This window comes from Lepidochelys kempii, chromosome 5 (assembly GCF_965140265.1).
Source record: "Lepidochelys kempii isolate rLepKem1 chromosome 5, rLepKem1.hap2, whole genome shotgun sequence".
NCBI classification, from domain to species: domain Eukaryota; kingdom Metazoa; phylum Chordata; order Testudines; family Cheloniidae; genus Lepidochelys; species Lepidochelys kempii.
In genome coordinates, this window is record NC_133260.1 from 92,895,497 (window position 1) to 92,917,640 (window position 22,144).

Here is a 22,144-nt window from a genome sequence, read left to right on the forward strand (position 1 = left end):
TTGCTCATAATTTTTCTCAGTTTTGGGAAATTAGTCCTTTTGAAGCATAAAGTATATATGAATGACTGGTTGGGCATGTCTTCTGTTTGCACAGGTCATGATTACTTGTCCCAAGGCAACAACCAATGTCTAGTCCAGTCATTAATTCATGTTTATCTGTCATAATGAGGTCCAAGATAGTTACCTCATGTCAAGTGCACTCCTTCTGCGTTAGAAAATTATCTATAAATTTTAGAACATCTAATGAGTATTTACTGGTAGCTGCATGAGTCCTCCATCATACATCTCCCAAATTGAAGTCTCCGATAACAACACAATTTTTTCCCACACATTTACAGATAAGTGCTTAAAGGGTAACTCATCCTTTGGCTTGATGTGATGGTCTGTAACATGACAGTTTTCCCTCTTAGGCTATGAGGCCTATTGAAAAGCCTGCTGTGTCCACACTGTGGTGTATAGCTCTATGGCAGTGGCGAGAAAGCACGGAAAAGCTTCAACGGCTCCTTGCTGCTGGAGCTTTTCCCTGGCTTGAGGAAAGGCTCGGGCGGAGGCCGGGGGAGGGTGTGGAGGGGAAAAGCTCCAGTAGTTGGGAGCTGACGGAGCTTGTCCTGGCTGCCTACCCAACTGCCAGAACCTCTCCCTGCAGTAGGGCAGGGGTCCATCAGTGAGCAGCTGGCAGAGCCTTTCTCTGCTGCCTCCCACCGACTGGACCATTCCCTTGCTGGGGAAGTCGTTTCCTGCAGAGGATACTACACTGCTAAGCACTGTAGACTGGAGGCATAGTTTGAGTGAGTGTCGAGAGTGAAGGGTATATTCTTGCATACATACCCACACCCTGCAGGGCATGATTCACCGGCAACCCAGCTACTTATATCTGTGCTGTGGGTGCCACTGGGATATGTACTCTGCACGCGACCATTAGTCGATTACATCAGATCCTCTAAGAGAGGATAATGAGAATTCTTTATATCTAGCACAGATTTTAAGAAGTTCTGGTTAAGTTTTGCAGTATCTGCTGCTGTCACTAGCACTGGGTGCTTAGAAATCTTTAGATTTTAACTAGAGTTGGGGAAAAAAGCCTGGAAAACTGGAATAGATTAAAGCAATATAGGTATGTTAATTCAAATAAGAAAATGGATAGCCCTGGCAGAGTAACTGAAAGTTACAGCTCATGCAGTTGTGGTCTAATAATCACATAGCTCATAGCTAGTGAACTGCACTAATTACTGGATATATCTTGCAAGGTGCTGAGTGCCCTTAGCACCCCAGACAAGATGCTCAGTACCTTGCAGAATCAGCCCTTCTATACCAAATCCAGGAAGATTTAGGGCGGAAACCTGGTACGACCAGGATTTCGTTTTTAGGAGCAGATCCTCAGTTGCTGTAAAACCTGCCCTACGTCTATTGAGTATAATGAAGCCAGTGACATCAACAAAACTATGCCAGTTTACATCAGCTGAGAATCTGTGCCTCAGTCTTTACTCAGGCAAAACTATCAGTGACTTCAGGATTTGGGCCTATTTCTCTGCATTTTAAAAGCCAATTATGCCATTTTAAAAACAAAATTTTTTAATTTTAAAATTTTAAAAACAAAAGGCTCCAGGCTAGCAATGATTATTCTTTGACTACATAGCTACCTGAAAGTGTGGGCTATGTCAATATCACGGTTATGCTAGTATTTACTAATGCTCCCACATCTCATGCTGACAAAATAAATCTCTGAAAGTTCTAGTAACATTTAAATGCTTTTATAGAAAATACACACAAGGGAAAAACATGTTGACACCTCCACAGTAAGCTTTTCTAGGAATATTTCAAAACAATCCATGTTAAGTGTCAGTGCAATGTTTTCAGATTTTTTTTCTTTACTAGAAAATATTCAGGAAGCATATATGATAGAATCTCCTTTATTTGGAAGAGCACTGGCTTTGTAATCACTTGATATAAAAATACATTTTGCATTTTCAGTTCATATCATGGCTTTTTGAAAGCTGCACTTTCACGATGGATACATTAGTGAAAACATTATGCAAACATACCCTGAAATTGAATTATCCAAATGAGATCAATCAATAATTTATATTCTACCATGTTAATCAAAACAATAGACAATGAATATGGGCTTGTATTTTGTGTTTGATCATTTCGGTAATCTGGCTCTCTTTTTCCAGGGAGGGAGATTCAGATTGTAGACTGCCATTGCTTGAACGATGAGTGGCTGATCCAGCTGGGACTACATCATCCCCAGTGTTTCACTCTTTACCATTGCCATGATGAAACACAGAGCATTACTCATAAGGGGTTAATGAAGTTCTTTCAGCACTGCAGAGACTCTCTTAAGGTAAGGTCATCCTTACAGCTTTACTTTCTGAGACATGTAGTATGAAGCAATACTAATATATTTCAGATTTCTAAACGTGTCCACAGATTTCTAAACATGTGCTCTGTCATATGCACAAAAACTATAAAAGTAGCATCCCAGTAAAGAAGTATTTCATTCAACTGTCTGCTTTTCTTACCAACTTTTCATAGTATTTTTAAAATGTCATGCTTATCACGATGACCAGTAGCGTGTCCTTGATTCCCTGTGCTTCCCCCATCTGTCTGTTGTACTATTCATTTCTCATCTTATTCTTCATTTGTAAGGTCTCTCACCAAAGGCTCTTCAGCAAAGAAAGCAGTCATGGGATAAGAGGGAAGGTCCTCTCATGGATAAGTAACTGGTTAAAAGTCAAGAAACAAAGGGTAGGAATAAAAGGTCAGTTTTCAGTGGACAAGGATCTGTACCGGAACCAGTTCTGTTCAACATATTCATTAAATGCTCTGGAAAAAGGGATAAACAGTGAGGTGGCTAAATTTGCAGCTGACACAAAATTATTCAGGTTTGTAACTCTTTGCAGTCAATTTTGGACTTAATTAAGGGATCTCACAAAACTGGGAGACTGGGTTACAAAATGGCAGATGAAAGTAGTGCACATTGGAAACCATAATCCCAACTATACATACAAAATGATCGGGTCTAAATTAGATGTTACTACTCAAGAAAGAGATTGGAGTCACCATGGACAGTTCTCTGAAAACGTCCACTCGATGTGCTGCAGCAGTTAAATAAGCTAACAATGTTAAAAATCATTAGTAAAGTGTTAGATAATAAGTATGGATACAGTTTTGTCATGGTAAACTTAGGCAAAATTTATGGAACAGTCATGGTAAAAATGTACAAAATGGTCATGACAACAAAAATATGTAACAGTTTAATAATAAAATATTACAGTGTAACATTTACACAAAAACAAACAACATTAATGCAATATTTTTCAATTCCTTGTCAAAGTAAACTGTTTCAAAATTATATATGCATATTGTGCAATAATTTTTCAAACAAAAATAATGAAAAACTACAAAAGTAACTGATTCTTTTTAGTAAAGTCCCTTTTGCTAAAATGGTAGAGTGACTAGAGTGAAATCCCTGCAAGCTGCATGGACACTTTTAAAAGACACCATAATAGCGGCCCAACTTAAATTAAATTAAAAAACACAGTAAAAGAACTAAAAAAGAGCCACCGTGGCTTAACAACCATGTAAAAAAGCAGTGAGAGATAAAAAGGCATCTTTTAAAAAGTGGAAGTCAAATCCTAGCGAGGTAAATAGAAAGGAGCATAAACGCTGCCAAATTAAGTATAAAACTGTAATAAGAAAAGCCAAAAAGGAGTTTGAAGAACAGCTAGCCAAAAACTCAAAAGGTAATGATAAAATGTTTTTTAAATACATAAGAAGCCTGAATCCTGCTAAACAACCAGTGGGGCCCCTGGACGATCAAGATACAAAAGGAGCACTTAAAGACGATAAAGTCATTGCGGAGAAACTAAATGAATTCTTTGCTTCAGTCTTCACGGCTGAGGATGTTAGGGAGATTCCCAAACCTGAGCCATCTTTTGTAGATGACAAATCTGAGGAATTGTCACAGATTGAAACAAAGAATTCTGGAGGAGGTTTTGGAATTAATTGAGAAACTTAACAGTAACAAGTCACCGGGACCAGATGGCATTCACCCAAGAGTTCTGAAAGAACTCAAATGTGAAATTGCGGAACTATTAACTATGGTTTGTAACCTGTCCACATAAATCAGCTTCTGTACCCAATGACTGGATGATAGCTAATGTCACGCCAATATTTAAGAAGGGCTCTAGTGGTGATCCCGGCAATTACAGACCGGTAAGTCTAACGTCAGTACTGGGCAAATTAGTTGAAACAATAGTAAAGAATAAAATTGTCAGACACATAGAAGAACATAAATTGTTGGGCAAAAGTCAACATGGTTTCTATAAAGGGAAATCATGTCTTACTAATGTATTAGAGTTCTTTTAAGGGGTCAACAAACATGTGGACAAGGGGAATCCAGTGGACATAGTGTACTTAGATTTCCAGAAAGCCTTTGACAAGGTCCCTCACCAAAGGCTCTTATGTAAATTAAGTTGTCATGGGATAAGAGGGAAGATCCTTTCATGGATTGAGAACTGGTTAAAAGACAGGGAACAAAGGGTAGGAATAAATGTCAAATTTTCAGAATGGAGAGGGGTAACTATCGGTGTGCCGCAAGGATCAGTCCTAGGATCAATCCTATTCAACTTATTCATGATCTGGAGAAAGGGGTAAACAGTGAGGTGGCAAAGTTTGCAGATTATACAAAACTGCTCAAGATAGTTAAGACCAAAGCAGACTGTGAAGAACTTCAAAAGATCTCACAAAACTGAGTGATTGAGCAACAAAATGGCAAATGAAATGTAATGTGGATAAATGTAAAGTAATACACATTGGAAAAAATAACCCCAATTATACATACAATACGATGGGGGGCTAATTTAGCTACAACTAATCTGGAAAGAGATCTTGAAGTCATCGTGGATCGTTCTCTGAAGTCGTTCATGCAGTGTGCAGCAGCAGTCAAAAAAGCAAACAGGATGTTAGGAATCATTAAAAAAGGGATAGAGAATAAGTTGGAGAATATCTTATTGCCCTTATATAAATCCATGGTACGCCCACATCTTGATTACTGCGTACAGATGTGGCCTCCTTATCTCAAAAAAGATACACTGGCATTAGAAAAGGATCAGAGAAGGGCAACTAAAATTATTAGGGGTTTGGAACGGGTCCCATATGTGGAGAGATTAAAGAGGCTAGGACTTTTAAGCTTGGAAAAGAGGAGACTAAGGGGGGATATGTTCACGATTCAGGGTGCAAACTCTTTTAGAGCCTGGAGTTCAATAGCTGCTTCATATTGGCAAAGATCAACTATCTCTTGAACACTTGACTACTATGACCATTCTCTTTTGTAAAAAATGAAACGTAATCCTCAGCGTGTTCAGTGTGATAAAGAGCTGCATTGAACTAGGTGTTCCATCTGGTTATTACGGGAACTGTTGTTGGGATCGAAGGACTGTTCCCTCTTTCTGTTAGAAAAATACAGGGCAGGCAGCGAAATCACGTTTTACAGCCACAACGAATTCATTTACTTTCAAAAGTATCTTCCTCTACAGACTGCCCTCAAAGTTAAGCAAATGTGCCATGCATGTAAGGTGTGCAGCATTTAAAAACAAAGTTTTCAAACCTCGATCCCAAGCTTTCCTCATGTACATGGCATTATTGGTCACAAATGCAGTGTTACGGTCAAATGGTAGGGCAGATTTTTCAACTGTTTCCCATATAGCTTTGTGGACAGTTTTAAAATTGACAGCTTCCAAAACTTCACAGTGTTACAAAAAAAACCCCCAGCTTGTGTTTCATTTGCATCAGAAGTGCCTGCATTGTCACTGCTTGTTGGGGTGGGGCGGCGGTGGCAAGAATGTTAAGCACATACCTTGTCTTCAGCATTGGTAGTTTCATCTGCCACAATGCTAATTCCTTCACAGGACTGTAACTTTTCCTTTAATTCTTCAATATAACAGTCAAACACTTTGGAAGGTAACATTTTTTAAGTGATCTGCACTCGGTATAACACCTACCTTGGTCTCTAAAAACCATCTCAGTTTTGGATTGTCAAGGGTATGCAGGGGTATATTTACAGCAGAGTGTTAATTTGAACACTTTATTTCTCCTGTAAAGCTGCTCCTCTGTGTTGGTATTAAACCACTCTGTAACTGTTTTCTGCTTTTTAAAATTTCTATCTGCATTCATTTTTAATGCCTTTCATTTGTGCTTATGAGTTGCACTTTCAAGATGCTTATCACAGCTAGTGTTACTTATAAAATCAACATGTACATTGCATGATGTAGAAAACAACTTTTCTTCACTTTCATAGAATGTTTTAGGATACTGCTCTGCTTGCTGCCTAGTACTTAATTTTGTCATTTCGCTCAATTTTTTTGTTTGCTGTTTTTCTCTGTCTTCTTTCAAATTAATTCCTGTAATCCCTTCTTTTAATGTTTGTTTCCATTCACCACTGTAAACAAAGTGAGAAGTGGTGAATGGAAACAAACATTAGCAAGTTTATTTCATTTCTTCTTTTTTTACTGTGACAAAGTTCCTCCGCTACCTTGGTGGGTCCTGTGCTTATTGGCGGATTTTGTTTGCCTCAGAGATTCACAGTAGCCCTCAGTTTCGCCACTTTTGTGGCTCAAATCTGCCGTTCACTCAGATAACCTCATCACTGGCCAGCATGGGGAAAAGGAAGGAGAACAATCCCCACAGTCTCTGTTGGCCCACCTAGTGGGTCGGGGGACAGGCCAGGGACCTTCCCCTCTGGTGGGACCCACAGTCCAAGTCAACTCCTTCGGTATCCAACAGGGAGTTGTGGGGATGGGGGGAACCTGGACCCGCCCTCTACTCTGGGTTCCAGCCCAGGGCCCTGTGGATCACAGCTGTCTATAGTATTCTGTGTAACACCTGTGTGACAGCTACAACTCCCTGGGCTACTTCCCCATGGCCTCCTCCCAACACCTTCTGTATCCTCACCACAGGACCTTCCTCATGATGCCAGATAGCATTTGTACTCCTCAGTCCTCCAGCAGCACGCCCTCTCACTCTCAGCTCCTTGCACGCACCTCACTAACTGGAGTTTCAGATTAGCAGCCATGTTAGTCTGTATTCATAAAAAGAAAAGGAGTACTTGTGGCACCTGAGAAACTAACAAATTTATTTGAGCATAAGCTTTCGTGAGCTATAGCTCACTTCATCGGATGCATTCAGTGGAAAATAAAGTGGGAGATTTATATACATAGAGAACATGAAACAATGGGTGTTACCATACACACTGCAACAAGAGAGTGATCAGGTAAGGTGAGCTATTACCAGCAGGAGAGTGTGTGGGGTGGGAACCTTTTGTAGTGATAATCAAGGTGGGCCATTTCCAGCAGTTGACAAGAACGTCTGAGGAACAGTGTAGGGTGGAGGGGGGGAATAAACATGGGGAAATAGTTTTACTTTGTGTAATGACCCATCCACTTCCAGTCTCTGTTCAAGCCTAAATTAATTGTATCCAGTTTGCAAATTAATTCCAATTCAGCAGTCTCTCATTGGAATCTGTTTTTGAAGTTTTTTTGTTGAAGAATTGCAACTTTTAGGTCTGTAATGGAGTGACCAAAGAGACTGAAGTGTTCTCCAACTGGTTTTTGAATGTTATAATTCTTGACGTCTGATTTGTGTCCATTTATTCTTTTACGTACAGACTGTCCAGTTTGACCAATGTACATGGCAGAGGGGCATTGCTGGCACATGATGGCTTATATCACATTGGTAGATGTGCAGGTGAACGAGCCTCTGATAGTGTGGCTGATGTGATTAGGCGCTATGATGGTGTCCCCTGAATAGATATGTGGACACAGTTGGCAACAGGCTTTGTTGCAAGGATAGGTTCCTGGGTTAGTGGTTCTGTTGTGTGGTGTGTGGTTGCTGGTGAGTATTTGCTTCAGGTTGGGGGGCTGTCTGTAAGCAAGGACTCGCCTGTCTCCCAAGATCTGTGAGAGTGATGGGTCGTCCTTCAGGATAGGTTGTAGATCCTTGATGATGCGTTGGAGAGGTTTTAGTTGGGGGCTGAAGGTGACGGCTAGTGACGTTCTGTTATTTTCTTTGTTGGGCCTGTCCTGTAGTAGGTGACTTCTGGGTACTCTTCTGGCTCTGTCAATCTGTTTCTTCACTTCATCAGGTGGGTATTGTAGTTGTAAGAACGCTTGATATAGATCTTGTAGGTGTTTGTCTCTGTCTGAGGAGTTGGAGCAAATGCGGTTGTATCGTAGAGCTTGGCTGTAGACAGTGGATCGTGTGGTGTGGGTCTGGATGAAAGCTGGAGGCATGTAGGTAGGAATAGTGGTCAGTAGGTTTCCGGTATAGGATGGTGTTTATGTGACCATCGCTTATTAGCACTGTAGTGTCCAGGAAGTGGATGTCTTGTGTGGACTGGACCAGGCTGAGGTTGATGGTGGGATGGAAATTGTTGAAATCATGGTGGAATTCCTCAAGGGCTTCTTTTCCATGGGTCCAGATGATGAAGATGTCATCAATGTAGCGCAAGTAGAGTAGGGGCATTAGGGGACGAGAGCTGAGGAAGCATTGTTCTAAGTCAGCCATAAAAATGGCCTGTATTTTCCACTCCATGCATCTGATGAAGTGGGTTCTAGCCCACGAAAGCTTATGCCCAAATAAATGTGTTAGTCTCTTCGGTGCCACAAGGACTCCTCGTTGTTTTCTCTCATTCTAGCTATCATTAGTGATCTAATTGTTCAGTGTGTATTGGTATACAGATTCAGTTAAATAGTGGATTTCAAATTTTGTCAGAAATGTATTTGAGAACTTTCATTTTAAAAATAGAATACTAGGCCTGTGGAAATAAAAAAAAAATAAAACAAATGTTATCATCAAGGTATTAAAAAGCCCCAGGTGCAGTGCTTTCACATCCTGTTGATCCTTATTGTAGTTCATAAACATATGTACTGTTCTCCTAAGCATAATGAATCAAATTCTGCTTTCAGTTACACCAGTCTAAATCCCTAGGCGCTCTACTGATGGCTTTGCAGCAGTGTAACTGAGTAGAATTTGACCCATTATTTTGAACTTTCCCTCTTTCCTCTCCCAGCACCTGTAAGAGCAACTTGTAATAGTCATCGAGGTCACAGTATTCAGGAAATAAGTAGATTAGTTGGATATCTGTTGAATACTTCAGATTATTTGACTGCCTTTTGTTTGCAAAACTCACTTTGGGATATCCTTCTATCATGGCATGTAATTGCGCAGTTCTGTATCACATGCCTAGCTATTCAAACTGAATAAAAGCCTTTCAATTCAAAACATTTTAACTACGCATTTAAAATATTCTGAATAGAAAGTCTACCACTTATCCATAGCAACTTATTTAACAAACAAGTTGCAGGTTTCATTGTTTAGTCCATTAACTTTCTCAAGAGCTGCAGTGGTGAATCATGCCCTAAAGTGCAACTTCCCTTAACTATATTGGAATCATCTTACCTTTTAGGGCACTAATATTATGGCTCCTTATGTAACTCTGAGCTCACTCTCAACTTCGAGCATCTTCAAGGATTAGACCATATGTGACATTACCATTTAAATAACCCCTAGATGTTACGGGTTTTTGGCTGGACAACAGAATATTTGTCTGGTACATGACAGAGGGGGAAGTGTAGTACACTGGGGGTGAGGGGGAAACAGCTTTTATTCATGTGACCAATATCAAATCCAGAATAACCAAAGCATTACATTGATTTTTTCCCACTTATGTAAACACTATCTATCAGTGCCTTCAGTACAAATGAGTTTTCCTAGGCCAAGTAATCTCTTCCCATAGCAGTATTCACTGGACAGGGGGAGGAAACCTCTGCAAAGATGCATTCTTGGTGATCCAGTTCTGTGCAGTGTGGATGGGAAGCGTTGTGCCCCCCCATGGAATAAGCTGCATGGATAAACTTATGTATTCTCAGGAATATCTGTGGAATATGGAGTAAATACAGTGCATATCCCTACAGATTACCTGGTAATTGTATTTAATTGCCATTTAATGTGTGCCCTTGTTTAAAGATGAACTCTGTAGGAAAGTTATTGGGTTTTTTCCTGCTTGTTTTTTATATTAGAAATATCATGTGTTGGAGTCACTTGTTTTGCTAAAGGACCTTCTAGAAGACTAGGGAATTAAGTGGGATAGTGATATCACCAGATGTGTTGAAACTTTCCCAACCCTCAGTTTAGGGGAGATTGGGGTTCTCACAGAGACAGCTTGTATCCCAGCTGTTTAATGTTAGGAGCTAGAATTAAAGAAGTTTTAATTAAAACAAAACTTTAAGAGAAGTCTGACTCAATGTCCCCTCCTTCCCTCATCTAAGTCATGGGAAAGCTGCAGCTCAGGTTTCAACCTAATGTGATGTCACAGTTCTTTTCCAGTTCTTCAAGAACAAAGGGTCCTTCAGAAAAACAGGAAAATCAAGGTCTGATGTTTCTGTTTATACAAACAAGCTGTAACAAATCCCTGAACAAAATCCTTTTGTTTGGAAAAACACTAACGGCTTGTCTACATGAACAGTTAGTTCATGACAAGTTGAGATGTGAATATACCCTCACTAGCCTGAGGAGGACTAACTCTCCATATGGATCCCTCTGATATGCATTAACGCTCTTTGATCTAGTTGAAAGCTCTTTGATCTAGTCCTCTTTGAAACAGGCTAGATCACTGCACATTAACGAATTGTTAATGCATATCGGCATGATTTACATGACAGCTAGTCTGCAGCAGGCTAGTGTGGGGTGGATTTACACTCTTGCTTGCAGCAGACTAAATGTGTGTGTAGACAAGCCCTGAGACTTGAATTTTCAAAGGAGTTTAAGGGTATTTGGTGCTGAAATCCCACTAGAATTCAATGGCAGTTTAGCAGCTAACTTTCTTAGGTTCCTTTGAAAATTCCAGCCTAAGATTGACCTTATGCATTATAAAGGAGAAAAAAAGGAGAAGTAGAGAGTACAAACTTTGTGTTTGTTTGTTTGTTTGTTTGTTTTATTTTGTAGTTCACCTTTGAACCACAAAATAAAATGTATTTACAATGTAATTAACAGTACTTAACCTGTAAACATCAAGTATGTATGTATCCAACCTGTAAACAAGAATGTGACTCAAATGGTCAACAGTTGCCATACTGATAGTTTTACATTACTTTTGTGCCCTGTAAATTAAACCATAATTGCATAGTCTAGAACATACTGGTTCTGATATTCATCAATGACAATAAGATCAGTGTTAGTAAGAAAATGTTTATTAGATTTTGATTTGCCAATAAATAGTTAAATTCTAATTCATAATGGTTTATGGCAAAGATTACAGCAGCTTTATGTAAGGGGACTGTTGTCCCCTTACTAAAACTCAGTGAGGGGGGTTTGGTTGCTAGCTCCCAGTACCAAAAGAAAGGGGAAGGGTCCATGGGAAATCAGGAACCTCAGACTGACTGTCCCCAGGAACAATGGGGAGAGGCCAATGCTCCAGGTCAGCCTGATTGACAGGGCGGGCAGGCTAATCAGAAGGCCAGCATGGGTCCTGTCCTCCGTGTAAGCTGGAATTGCCTGAGTCAGACAGAGTGGGGCTGAACTAAGGAGAAAGAAGGGGCCCAAGCTGAGCTGAGGAGCAGATCCTGTGCTGGGAGCAGAGCTGCAGCCACAGAGCCAGAGACATAGCCCAGGGAGAGCAGATCCTGCGCTGAGAGGAGGGCTGGAGCCGCAGAGCCAGAGGGGTCAAAGAAGCAGCCCAGGGGGCTGGAGGCAGAGCAGCAGCAGCATCACTGCTGAGGCAGAGTGGAGCCGAAGCTAGAACAGTGGAGCTGGAGCAGTCTGGAGCCAGGTGCGGTGAGCAACTGGGGCCAGCCAAGGGGAGACCCTGGGCAAAGGGCCCAGTGCAGAAAGACACCCCCAGCCAAGGGTCCTTGTAGGGCAGACCGGGAGGGGGTTCTTAACCCGACAGGGGTCTGATGCTGGGAAGAAGGGTCCCACCACCCAAAGCCTGGAGGTATGTGGCCACCACCAGAGCAAGTGTCCAACCCACAGCATCCCTGCAGCACAGCCAGGGCCTGAGAAGGAGGCCTGGGACCTACAAGAAACAAACTGTGAACTGCCCTGTCGTTCCAGAGACACTGTTTGTAATGTTCCCTGCCACAGAGCGGGGTGATGTGTTTTCCTTTAACCTTTCCCATTTTTCCTTATTCTTTTTTAAATTAATTGCTGATTAAATAAATTGTATTTGCTTTAAATTGTACAAAATGATCAGTGGGTCAGGGAAGTGTCCAGTGCAGAGAGAGTACCCCAGAGTGGGGACACCCTAGCCCCTGTCCTAGGTGACCACAGCAAGGTTGGGGGTTGAGCCCCCCAGGAATCCTGGGCCCAGCCTTGCTGGCGTTACGAGGACTCTGCCAGACAGGAGAGTGGAAGGGGAGTCCTCGAGGGCAGGCAGGCCTCTGGGTAAAGAAGTGGGAGCGAGGACTCAGATCCTTCTGCTAGCCCATTTCACCGGGGTAGTGCAGAAGCCAGGAAAGTTCCCCACAATAGCAGGACCATTCCCTCGCTGACATTTACCACAGCCATGTGTGGTAGTACAAAAGGAGCCACATAGGCTTTTAAAAGGGGACGACTACTTCAAATACTAGGAAGCTGTAATAGGCTTATAGTATTTGTATTCATTCTGTAAAGTAAGAATCTGAAATCTACTTTCCTCAGGTGGGAATGTTTGACGTCCTAGTTGGTTAGATTTCTGTTCTGTTGGTTTAGTAATACTCCATCTTTACCACATTGGAATAATGATCGTTTTTAGTATTTGTATAGTGCTTTACATTGTAAAAGCAGTCTACAAACATCAATTAATCTACACAATGTCCTTGTAAAGTATTATCTCAGTTTTATAGTGGAGACATAGAGGTAAAATGACTTGTATGAGGCCAAACAGTGGTCCTGATTCATCTCACAATTGTAATTATACTGACTTTAGTGTGGAGTGTAACTCTACCAACTTCAGTGGAGTTACTCCTAATTTACACCACTGTAAGTGGTAGGAGAATCAAGCTCAAAGAATGAGTGGCAGAGCCAGGATTAGGCTCTCCCCATTGTTCCTGGGGACAGTCAGTCTGCGGTTCCCGATTTCCCATCGATCCTTCCCCTTTCTTTTGGTATTGGGAGCTAGCAACCAAACCCCCCTCACTGAGTTCACTGGTTCACTTGGCTCCTAGTCTGAAGACCCATCGAAGTCCCAAATGCTTGGAAGTGGGACTAATAAAAATGGGTATCTACAGGAATTAATGTCTAAATGCCATAATTTGCACTGAAGATTAATAAAACTTTGGGTCCAAAGTTTAAAAACCCATCTCCCATGTTGCAAGTGCAATCAGTTGATAATGCAAATAATTGAGAGTGCAAATTATGGCTTTTAGGCATCTAATTGCATGATTTGCTGGTGCAGTCAGATAACTTCACATTTGAATGCCATAATTAGTACTTGCAATTGATTACTCTCACAAAATTAGTGTCAGGATTGAAGCCCCTTTTAAACTTTGGTCCATCAATTTACAAATTATTCAATATGTTGGTATTAAGGTACTGCCTAGGTCACTTTGCAGTTGTTATCAAAGAATACAAAATACATACCTCTATTGAAGTTTCCGTACAGTGATATGTTTAACAACGCAATTCGAAAAAAACCCACATCCTGGAACTATGCTTGGCAAGGTGTCACCATGCCTCTGTGGGTCAAAACTGAGAATACCAAATTCATGACAAACTGCTGAGAAATAGGGCAGACACACCCAAAACTGATGGTTATTCTTTCATGAGATAAACCACACCAGCAACAGAAGTAAACTTCTGTCTCATCACACTGGCTAACAAGAAGTCAGACATGCAGCCTCCTTCAAGATTCCAGTCCTGGATTCAGTACCCAGACACTAGACTTAATGATGAGTGGTTATTTCAAACCAGTTTCATCAAACAAAAGGTTCTTCTGATCCTAAAGAACCAGCTACATACCGGGGTCAATATATAACTCATATCTTACCCAATAATCATGCTGTTGCCAATCCTTTAATATCTAATATCTAAAGGTTTAGTTCTAAAAAGAAAGAAAGAAAGGTGAGAGTTAAAATTGGTTAAAGGAATCAAATACATACAACAATTGCAAAGTTCTTGGTTCAGGCTTGTAGCAGTGATGGAATAAACTGCTGGTTTATGTCAAGTCTCTGGTTGCTTCCAAATCATTGGAAGGTCCTCAGTCCCTTGGTTAGAATGCTTCCATTAGTATAAGTCCATAGTCCAGGGAAGAGGCAAAATGGAGGACCTTCCAGGGCCTTTTATAGCTTCTGCCAATCTTTCCTCATAGGTCATGTTTTCTAGACCTTTAATCATTTTTGTTGCTCTTCTCTGGACTTTTTCCAGTTTGTCCACATCTTTCCTGAAATGTGGCACCTAGAGCTGGCCACAATACTCCAGTTGAGGCCTAATCAGCACGGAGTAGAGTGGAAGAACTACTTCTTGTGTCTTGCTTACAATGCTCCTGCTTATGATCCACTATGACCCCCAGATCCCTTTCTGCAGTACTTCTTCCTATGCAGTGCAACTGATTGTTCCTTCTTAAGTGGAGTACTTTGCATTTGTCCTTATTGAATTTCATCCTGTTTACTTTAGACCATTACTTTAGACCAGTTTGTCCAGATCATTTTGAATTTTACTCCTATCTTCCAAAGCACTTGCAACCCCTTCCAGCTTGGTATCATCTGCAAATGTTATAAGTGTACTCTCGGTGCCATTATATAAATCATTGATGAAGATATTGAACAGAACCAGACCCAGACCTGATCCCTGTGGGACCCCACTCGTTATGCCTTTCTAGCTTGACTGTGAACCACTGATACTTCTCTCCGGAATGGTTTTCCAACCAGTTATGTACCCACCTATAGTAGCTCCATCTAGGTTGTATTTCCCTAGTTTGTTTATGAGAAGGTTATGCGAGACAGTATAAAAAGCTAATGTCAAGATATATCACATCTACCGCGTCCCCCCTATCCACAAGGCTTGTTACCCTGTCAAAGAAGGCTATTAGGTTTGTTTGGCATGATTTGTTCTTGACAAATCCATGCTGACTGTTACTTATCACCTTATTATCTTCTAGGTGTTTGCAAATTGATTGCTTAGTTATTTGCTCCATTATCTTTCTGGGTCCTGAAGTTAAGCTGACTGATCTATAATTCCCTAGGTTGTCCTTATTTCCCTTTTGTGTAGATGGACACTATATTTGCCATTTTCTAGTTCTCTGGAATCTCTCCCGTCTTCCATGACTTTTAAAAGATAATCGCTAATGGCTCAGATATCTCCTCAGTCAGCTCTTTGAGTATTCTGGGATGCATTTCATCAGGCCCTGGTGACTTGAAGCCATCTAACGTGTCTAAGTAATTTTAACTGGTTCTTTCCCTATTTAAGCTTCTGCTCCTACCTCATTTTCACTGGCATTCACTATGTTAGGTGTCCAATCGCTACTAACCTTTTTGGTGAAAACTGAAACAAAAACATCATTTAGCACTTGTTTGATTTCCACATTTTCTGTTATTGTTTCCCCACCACCACCGCCATTACTGAGTAATGGGCCTGCCCTGTCTTTGGTCTTCCTGTTGCTTCTAATGTGTTTGTAGAGCGTTTTCTTGTTACCTTTTATGTCTCTGGCTAGTTTAATCTCATTTTGTGGCTTGGTCTTTCTAATTTTGTCCCTACATACTTGTGTTATTTGTTCATAGTCATCCTTTGTAATTTGACCAATTTCCACTTTTTGTAGGACTTTTTTTTTGAGTTTCAGATCATTGAAGATCTCCTGCTTAAGCCAGGATGGTCTCTTGCCATGTTTCTTATCTTTCTTATGCAGTGGGATAGTTTGCTCTTGTGGCCTTAATAATGTCTCTTTGAAAAACCGCCAACTCTCTTGAACTGTTTTTGCCCCTTAGACTTGCTTCCCATTGGATCTGGCCTGTTGACTCACTGAGTTTGCTAAAGACTGCCTTCTTGAAATCCATTATCTTTATTTTCCTCTTTTACCTCCTATCATTCCTTAGAATTATGAACTCTACCATTTCCTAATCACTTTCACCCAAGCTGCCTTCTATTTTCAAATTCTCAACTAGTTCCTCCCTATTTGTCAAAATCAAATCTAGAACAGGCTTTTCCCAAGTAGCTTTCTCCACCTTCTGAAATGAAAAAAATGGTCTCCAATACCATCCAATAACTTGTTGGATAATCTGTGCTCTGCTGTGTTATTTTTCCAAGAGATGTCTGGATAGTTGTCCCCCATCACCACTAAGTCCTGTACTTTGGATGATTGTTAGTTGTTTAAAAAAAAAAAAGCCTCGTCCACCTCTTCTCCCTGGTTAGTTAGGTGGTCTGTAGTAGACCCCTATTATGACATTACCCTTGTTTTTTTACCTCTTTTATCCTTAACTCGAGACTTTCAACAAAGTCTGTCTCCTATTTCCATCTCAATCTCAATGGTCTCTGCATTGTCTTTCTATTGACTTGGCTTGTTCCTGTACTTTGAACACCCAGCTTCGACCACTGGTTTGCATGTGGACTCTGGCTATGATACTGATTCTGGTTTGACGACGGACTCTGATCTCAGTTTTGACCCTGGCCTGTCCCTGGATCTCACTTCCAATGTCATTGTTGGCCTAGTCCTGACCCTACACCCAGCTTCAACAGCCACACCAACCACTAGGCCTGATTACTGGGAGGCAGCGCCTGACATCACTTCTCACCTCATAGGGATGTTGTGAAAATAAATAAATTAATGTTTGTGAAGCACTCATATTATAGTGATGAGAACCAAAGAGAAGTTCATAAGGAAATGAATTCTGTCTTCAGAACAGGGTTTGGATAGTGTGCAGTGAATAAGGCTTGGGAGTCACACATTGAACAAGGACAAAACAAAATATTGACTATGCATCTTGTGCATTGAATGAAGCAGGAAAAATAGTATCAAACAGCTTTTTTTGGAGCTGCCTTATACTTACAGATTTAATATACCCTATTGACTTTAGTTTAAATGAGTCAAGTTTTTCTAACATGTCTGATTATATATAAAAATCATATAGTACAACTTTATATAGATGGGCTGTTTTTGCACCTGTTAATTATTAATGCTCTGATGATGATTTTTTAAAAATAAAAGATAAAGGAAAAATAGATCTGAATAATATATTTTATAATAAAAAACACTATCTTGCTAGGATTTGATTCTATAATTGTCTTTACCAAGGGAGTCCACTTATTCCTAAAGGATGCTCAGTATTTTTGTGAGGGAAAATGAAAAATGCAAGTGAAAAATAACCACCAGAGGGAGCCCATATTACCCCATAAATATGACATAATATTTTTTATACAAGCATAGCAGAGGATATTCCATCTTTATTTCAAGATGCAAACGTATGTGGTCTTCTTGAAAATTATTCCTAATAATTCCATGTATTTTAATTTTCTTCAAAGAGCTAGTGAAAACTTTTAATCAGATGCAGTATATTTTTGAATGCTCATAGCAAAGAGAAGACACTTATTGAATAAAAATGCAACCCTAGTAGGTTTGGGACAGTGTAAAATCCTATCTCCAATGAAGTCTGTGGAAATTTTGCCATCAGCTTCAGAGGAACCAGGATTTTACTCTCAGTGTCTTAAATTCAAGGAAATCATTTTATCCACCAGGCTACAAAATGTATAATTTTTGCCTTGAATATTTTTTAAAAGTTTTCAGGAGTTAACAAAGAAGGTGACGATGTGAACTTTTTGTGGTTTTCAGGAATCTGCAAGGGTCACACAAAGAGTGGAGACCTATATGGTACCTACAAGAAAAAAGTGTAACAACTAGTATTTCCAGAAGGAAAGGTGCAGGCTAGAGATGAGGGGCAAGCTGCTTCTTTGAGGGAGTTGTTAGATTTGAACTTTCTATCATATGGTGATGTGGAAGCAGATAGTTAAATGAGTTTAAGTCAAAGATAAATATATTTTTGGAAACCAAAAATCTAGTTAGGTCTGCTGTCTGAGTAGCAAGATATTGCATAAGGTAGAGAATGGAGTGATATATTTGTTTTTTTTAAATATCTCATGGGATTACTCTTGCTTTGCACAAATGTAAATGGGAGGATAATCAGGGCCAATGTGTCTAATGCCAATACTTTGGCCATCCTAAATTACTGATAAAACTGATGGTTTAGACAATCATCATCCTCAGGGCTCTTATAGAATGACAATTTCCAGTTAAAGTCTCAGGGTAGTCATGGTAACCAGAGGAAAAAATGCAAGTGTGGATTAAAAAAATGAGGACTTGATTCTCATTCATTACTTCGCAGTGTAAAGGGGACCAGAGCAATGTAAAGGGGCCTTAGTGTGAATGAGTATCACACCTCAGTGTCATGGAAGTGGTTTGCATTGTGTATGCAAGTGTTGTATGTTCTTGTTATGCTTTTTAACATAGAGGCTATGTTTGATAACAGAGAAACATTTTGAATATAATAGTTACTATGCCACTGTCATGGGGTTCACTCACCAATGCGGCACCTCCTGCTGGCCATCACAGGGCTTCGCTCTGCTAGCTGGTGTGCCTTCCAGGTAAGGTTGGCAAGTTGGGTTGGATGTATTTCTGAAGGTTTCATCACATGACATAGTCTTTAATTAAAGATTCATCTTTAATTCGTGGAGACTCCAGGACAATCCTAAAGGGTTGCCAACCCTACCTCCTGGTGGTGCCTAACCTGTCACCTGTCGCCTGCAAACCTGACTCAGTCTCAGTATTGCAGTATCTTCGCCTTCACTTAGCCCTCTGGCCATGTCACTGTCCATATTTTCCTTCTTCCAGGGGGAGGGAGGGGTGGTGGGAAGATCTTAGTTCTAGAGTCTAGCCACTTCCCCAAAGGTGAGTGGGGCGGGGGAGCAGGCCCACCCATTACTCCAGGTCCTGGCCCAGGGATCCTGAAGCTAGCAGCATCCCGCTGCCTCTCCTTAACTTCTCACTTATGTTGCTTCAAATTCCCTGGGCCACAAGAAGATCTCAAAACCCACGACTCTGTGTGACCAGCATGGCTAAAAGGTAGAATTTGTCACACCCGATGATCGTCAAAACTGTGTGCTGCACTACACCAATGCTGCCATTGACACAACTGAAAGATTTCAGTGCTCATCTCCACATAGGAAACTTATCCATTTCTTGAAGAATATACCGCTATCCTAGCTGCTACGGATTCATCAGACTAGTAAGAAAGAAGACTGACTGCCATGTAGTCTTTGCTGTTCTGTTGAACTTAATGAACGGTGAGCTTGAAGTTCAGCGTGCACCTAACTGTTGAACAGGGGCCTTAATTTTTGTGGTGATCTGTTTTACTATGGCACAAAAAGCTCATTCCTTTAAAAAAAAAAAAAAAAAAGGGCAGGGGGGAACAGAGAACCATGTTTTGGGACACCTAACGCATTACTGGGCAGTGTCTTATTTTTGTAGTAACAATGTATTCACATCCACATAGCAATCCATATAATTATTTTAATACATTCACCAATGTGTGATCTGGTAGATATTAGGCACGTTGGTTCTGATGCATCAAAAGTCTTAATATGGGGATGGTTGTCCCCCCCCCCCCCCCCCGCCATGCATTGTAATGTACTGTGGCTCATAGTTGTTAATACATCATGATTTATTTTAGTGTTTATACGTGTGATGTGTTGAGGACTATGTTGGAATTGCAAGCTATTGCTTTAAGAGCAGGGGGGAAGGGAAATGTTCCCTGGACCTGCTTGCAGACGAAAGGGTTCTAGAGCAAAGCGTACAAGCAGAGGAAGTTTGCAGACAGCCAGCTTAAAGCTGGGTGGCATGAGCTGCACCTCTCTGCCTGAGGGTGCAGCCTGTTTTTCTCTGTTTTGGGGTTTGTGTGTTATTGTTCTGAATTCTCAGAAGTAAAGTAGTGTTATGTTGTAACCTTCCAGCAAGAGAATTTGTTTTTTATTTTACTACTCTGTTTGTATGCCATGAAACATAACAATATGTAAATATTTTGTACCATAAACAGCAATTTTTTGTGTAGGGAGACCTGAGGAAAGTCCTTCACTTGGTTATAAATGGTCTGTTCTGTGGTTCTAAAGAAACAAAAAACATTCTAACCATGGTATTGTATTGGTCCCTTACAAGATGAAAATGGTAAAATTGTCAGTAATAATAGGGAAGAGGCAGAAGTGTTCAATAAACAATGCTATTCTGTATTTGGGAAGAAGACAGAAAATATATTCATATCATAAGATGATAATGAAACATTCCTTTCCAACTCAGGAAGATGTTAAACAGCATCTACTAAAATTAGACATTTTTAAACTAGCAGCTCTGAATAATTTGCATCTGAGAGTTTTAAAAGCACTGGCTGAGGAGCTATCTGGACTGTTAATGTTGATTTTTCAATAAGTCTTGGAACTTGACACACATTAGATTAAAAAGATTGGATTAAAAACTGGCTAACTGACAGGTCTCAAAATGTAATTCTAAATGGAGAATCATCAAATGGTGTGGTTTTAATGGGGTCCTGTAGGGATTGATTCTTGGCCCTACTCTAGTTAACATATTTGTCAATGACCTGGAAGAAACCCTGAAATTGTTACTGATAACTTTACAGATAAGCTTACAAAGAGAAGGTTAAAGGATTACTTGATCACAGTCTATGTGGATACCTACACAACATTTTGAAGCCCATGGGAGCGAACCTTCCAGCCCAGGTTGACAAACTCGAGTTAGTGGGGCTCACACTGGTGCTCTAAAAATAGCTGTGTAGACAGCACTTGGAAGTTGTGGTTTGGGCTGGAGTTGGGCTCTGAAGTCCACCCCACTCCTTCGGCTTTAGAGCCTGAGCTCTAGCCTGAGCTACAACTTTCAAGTGCTGCCTGGTACAGCTGTTTTTCGAGTGCTAGTGCGAGCCCCCCCGAGCTCAAATCTATTGATCCAGGCTGGGAGGCTCACTCCCGTCGGCTGCAAAATGCTGAGTAGACATATCCTATAAGGGTCTACCTGGGGAATAAAACTTTGCTAATGGGCTCTTCAATTTAGCAGACACAGATATAACAAGATCCAATGGCTGAAAGGTGAAGCTAGACAAATTCAGACTGGAAATAAGATGCATATTTTTAACAGTGAGGGTCTTAGCCACTGGAACAATTTACCCAGGATGGTGGTGGATTCTCCATCACTGGACATTTTCAGATAAGGCTGGATGCTTTTCTAAAAGAGACTACTCCGTCAAACAGAAGTTGATTCAGAGAAGTCCTATGGCCTCTGTTATGCAGGAAGTCGGACTAGATGATCACAATTGTCCCTTCTGGCATTTTCTATGGATCTGTGAATGAATAACTGTCACTTGCCTGTGCACAGAATGTATTTTTGCTTTTTGTATGGATTGCTGTCTCACATGCCAGACTTTCTAATATAAGCTCTGATTTAACCTGCAAAAGTGTACACTTTCCTTGTACCATATTTTCTTGTACAGATAGGGCATTTGCACTTGGAAAGGGCGTGAAATCCTGGCCCTGATGCCAATGGGAATACAGAATATCTACATGGGCAAGTGTTTATATACTCACATGAAAAACTTGAATATATGTTTGTGTCAAGCTTCTGAGTTTTGAAATTTTGGCCCTTAAGGATATGGTTTCAGAGTGATCTATACAACTTATTCTTCCCACTTCAGTTTATCAATAATACTATATATTCTGAAGGAACACATTTCCTCAATCATTTCAATTATATATATATATATATATATATATATATATATATATATATATATATATATATATATATATATATATATAAAATCAGGAAAATTTGGATCCATAAAATAGATACACTGTACCATGCATCATCTCAATAATATAAATAAATCCTTCAGAAACAAACATATAAACAACTAAAACTATTCTCCCAAAATAGCGACTAGTAAATAAAAGGTCAGCTGATATGAAATGAATAGTCTTCTTCAGAGACAGAAGTATTGCCGGACTGCTGCCATGTATTGCATAATGAAAACATTGTGTTCTGATATTTTATGCCATTCGATGAGACTGCTGGAAATAATTCAGTTAATTTCTGTAGTAATTCACCTTTTGTGTAATAGTTATTTAATTA

General features: G+C 40.3%; 1 protein-coding gene across 2 annotated transcripts in view; it reads left to right on the plus strand.

Moving 5' to 3' along the window:
• The window catches only part of LOC140911634 (uncharacterized), a 117,890-nt gene that overhangs the window by 47,825 nt on the left and 47,921 nt on the right, over window positions 1-22,144 (plus strand). For both annotated transcript variants that reach the window (XM_073345074.1, XM_073345075.1), the window contains one exon: window positions 2,172-2,341. In XM_073345074.1, the coding sequence (XP_073201175.1) occupies window positions 2,172-2,341 (170 nt within the window). The remainder of the gene's footprint in view (window positions 1-2,171; window positions 2,342-22,144) is intronic.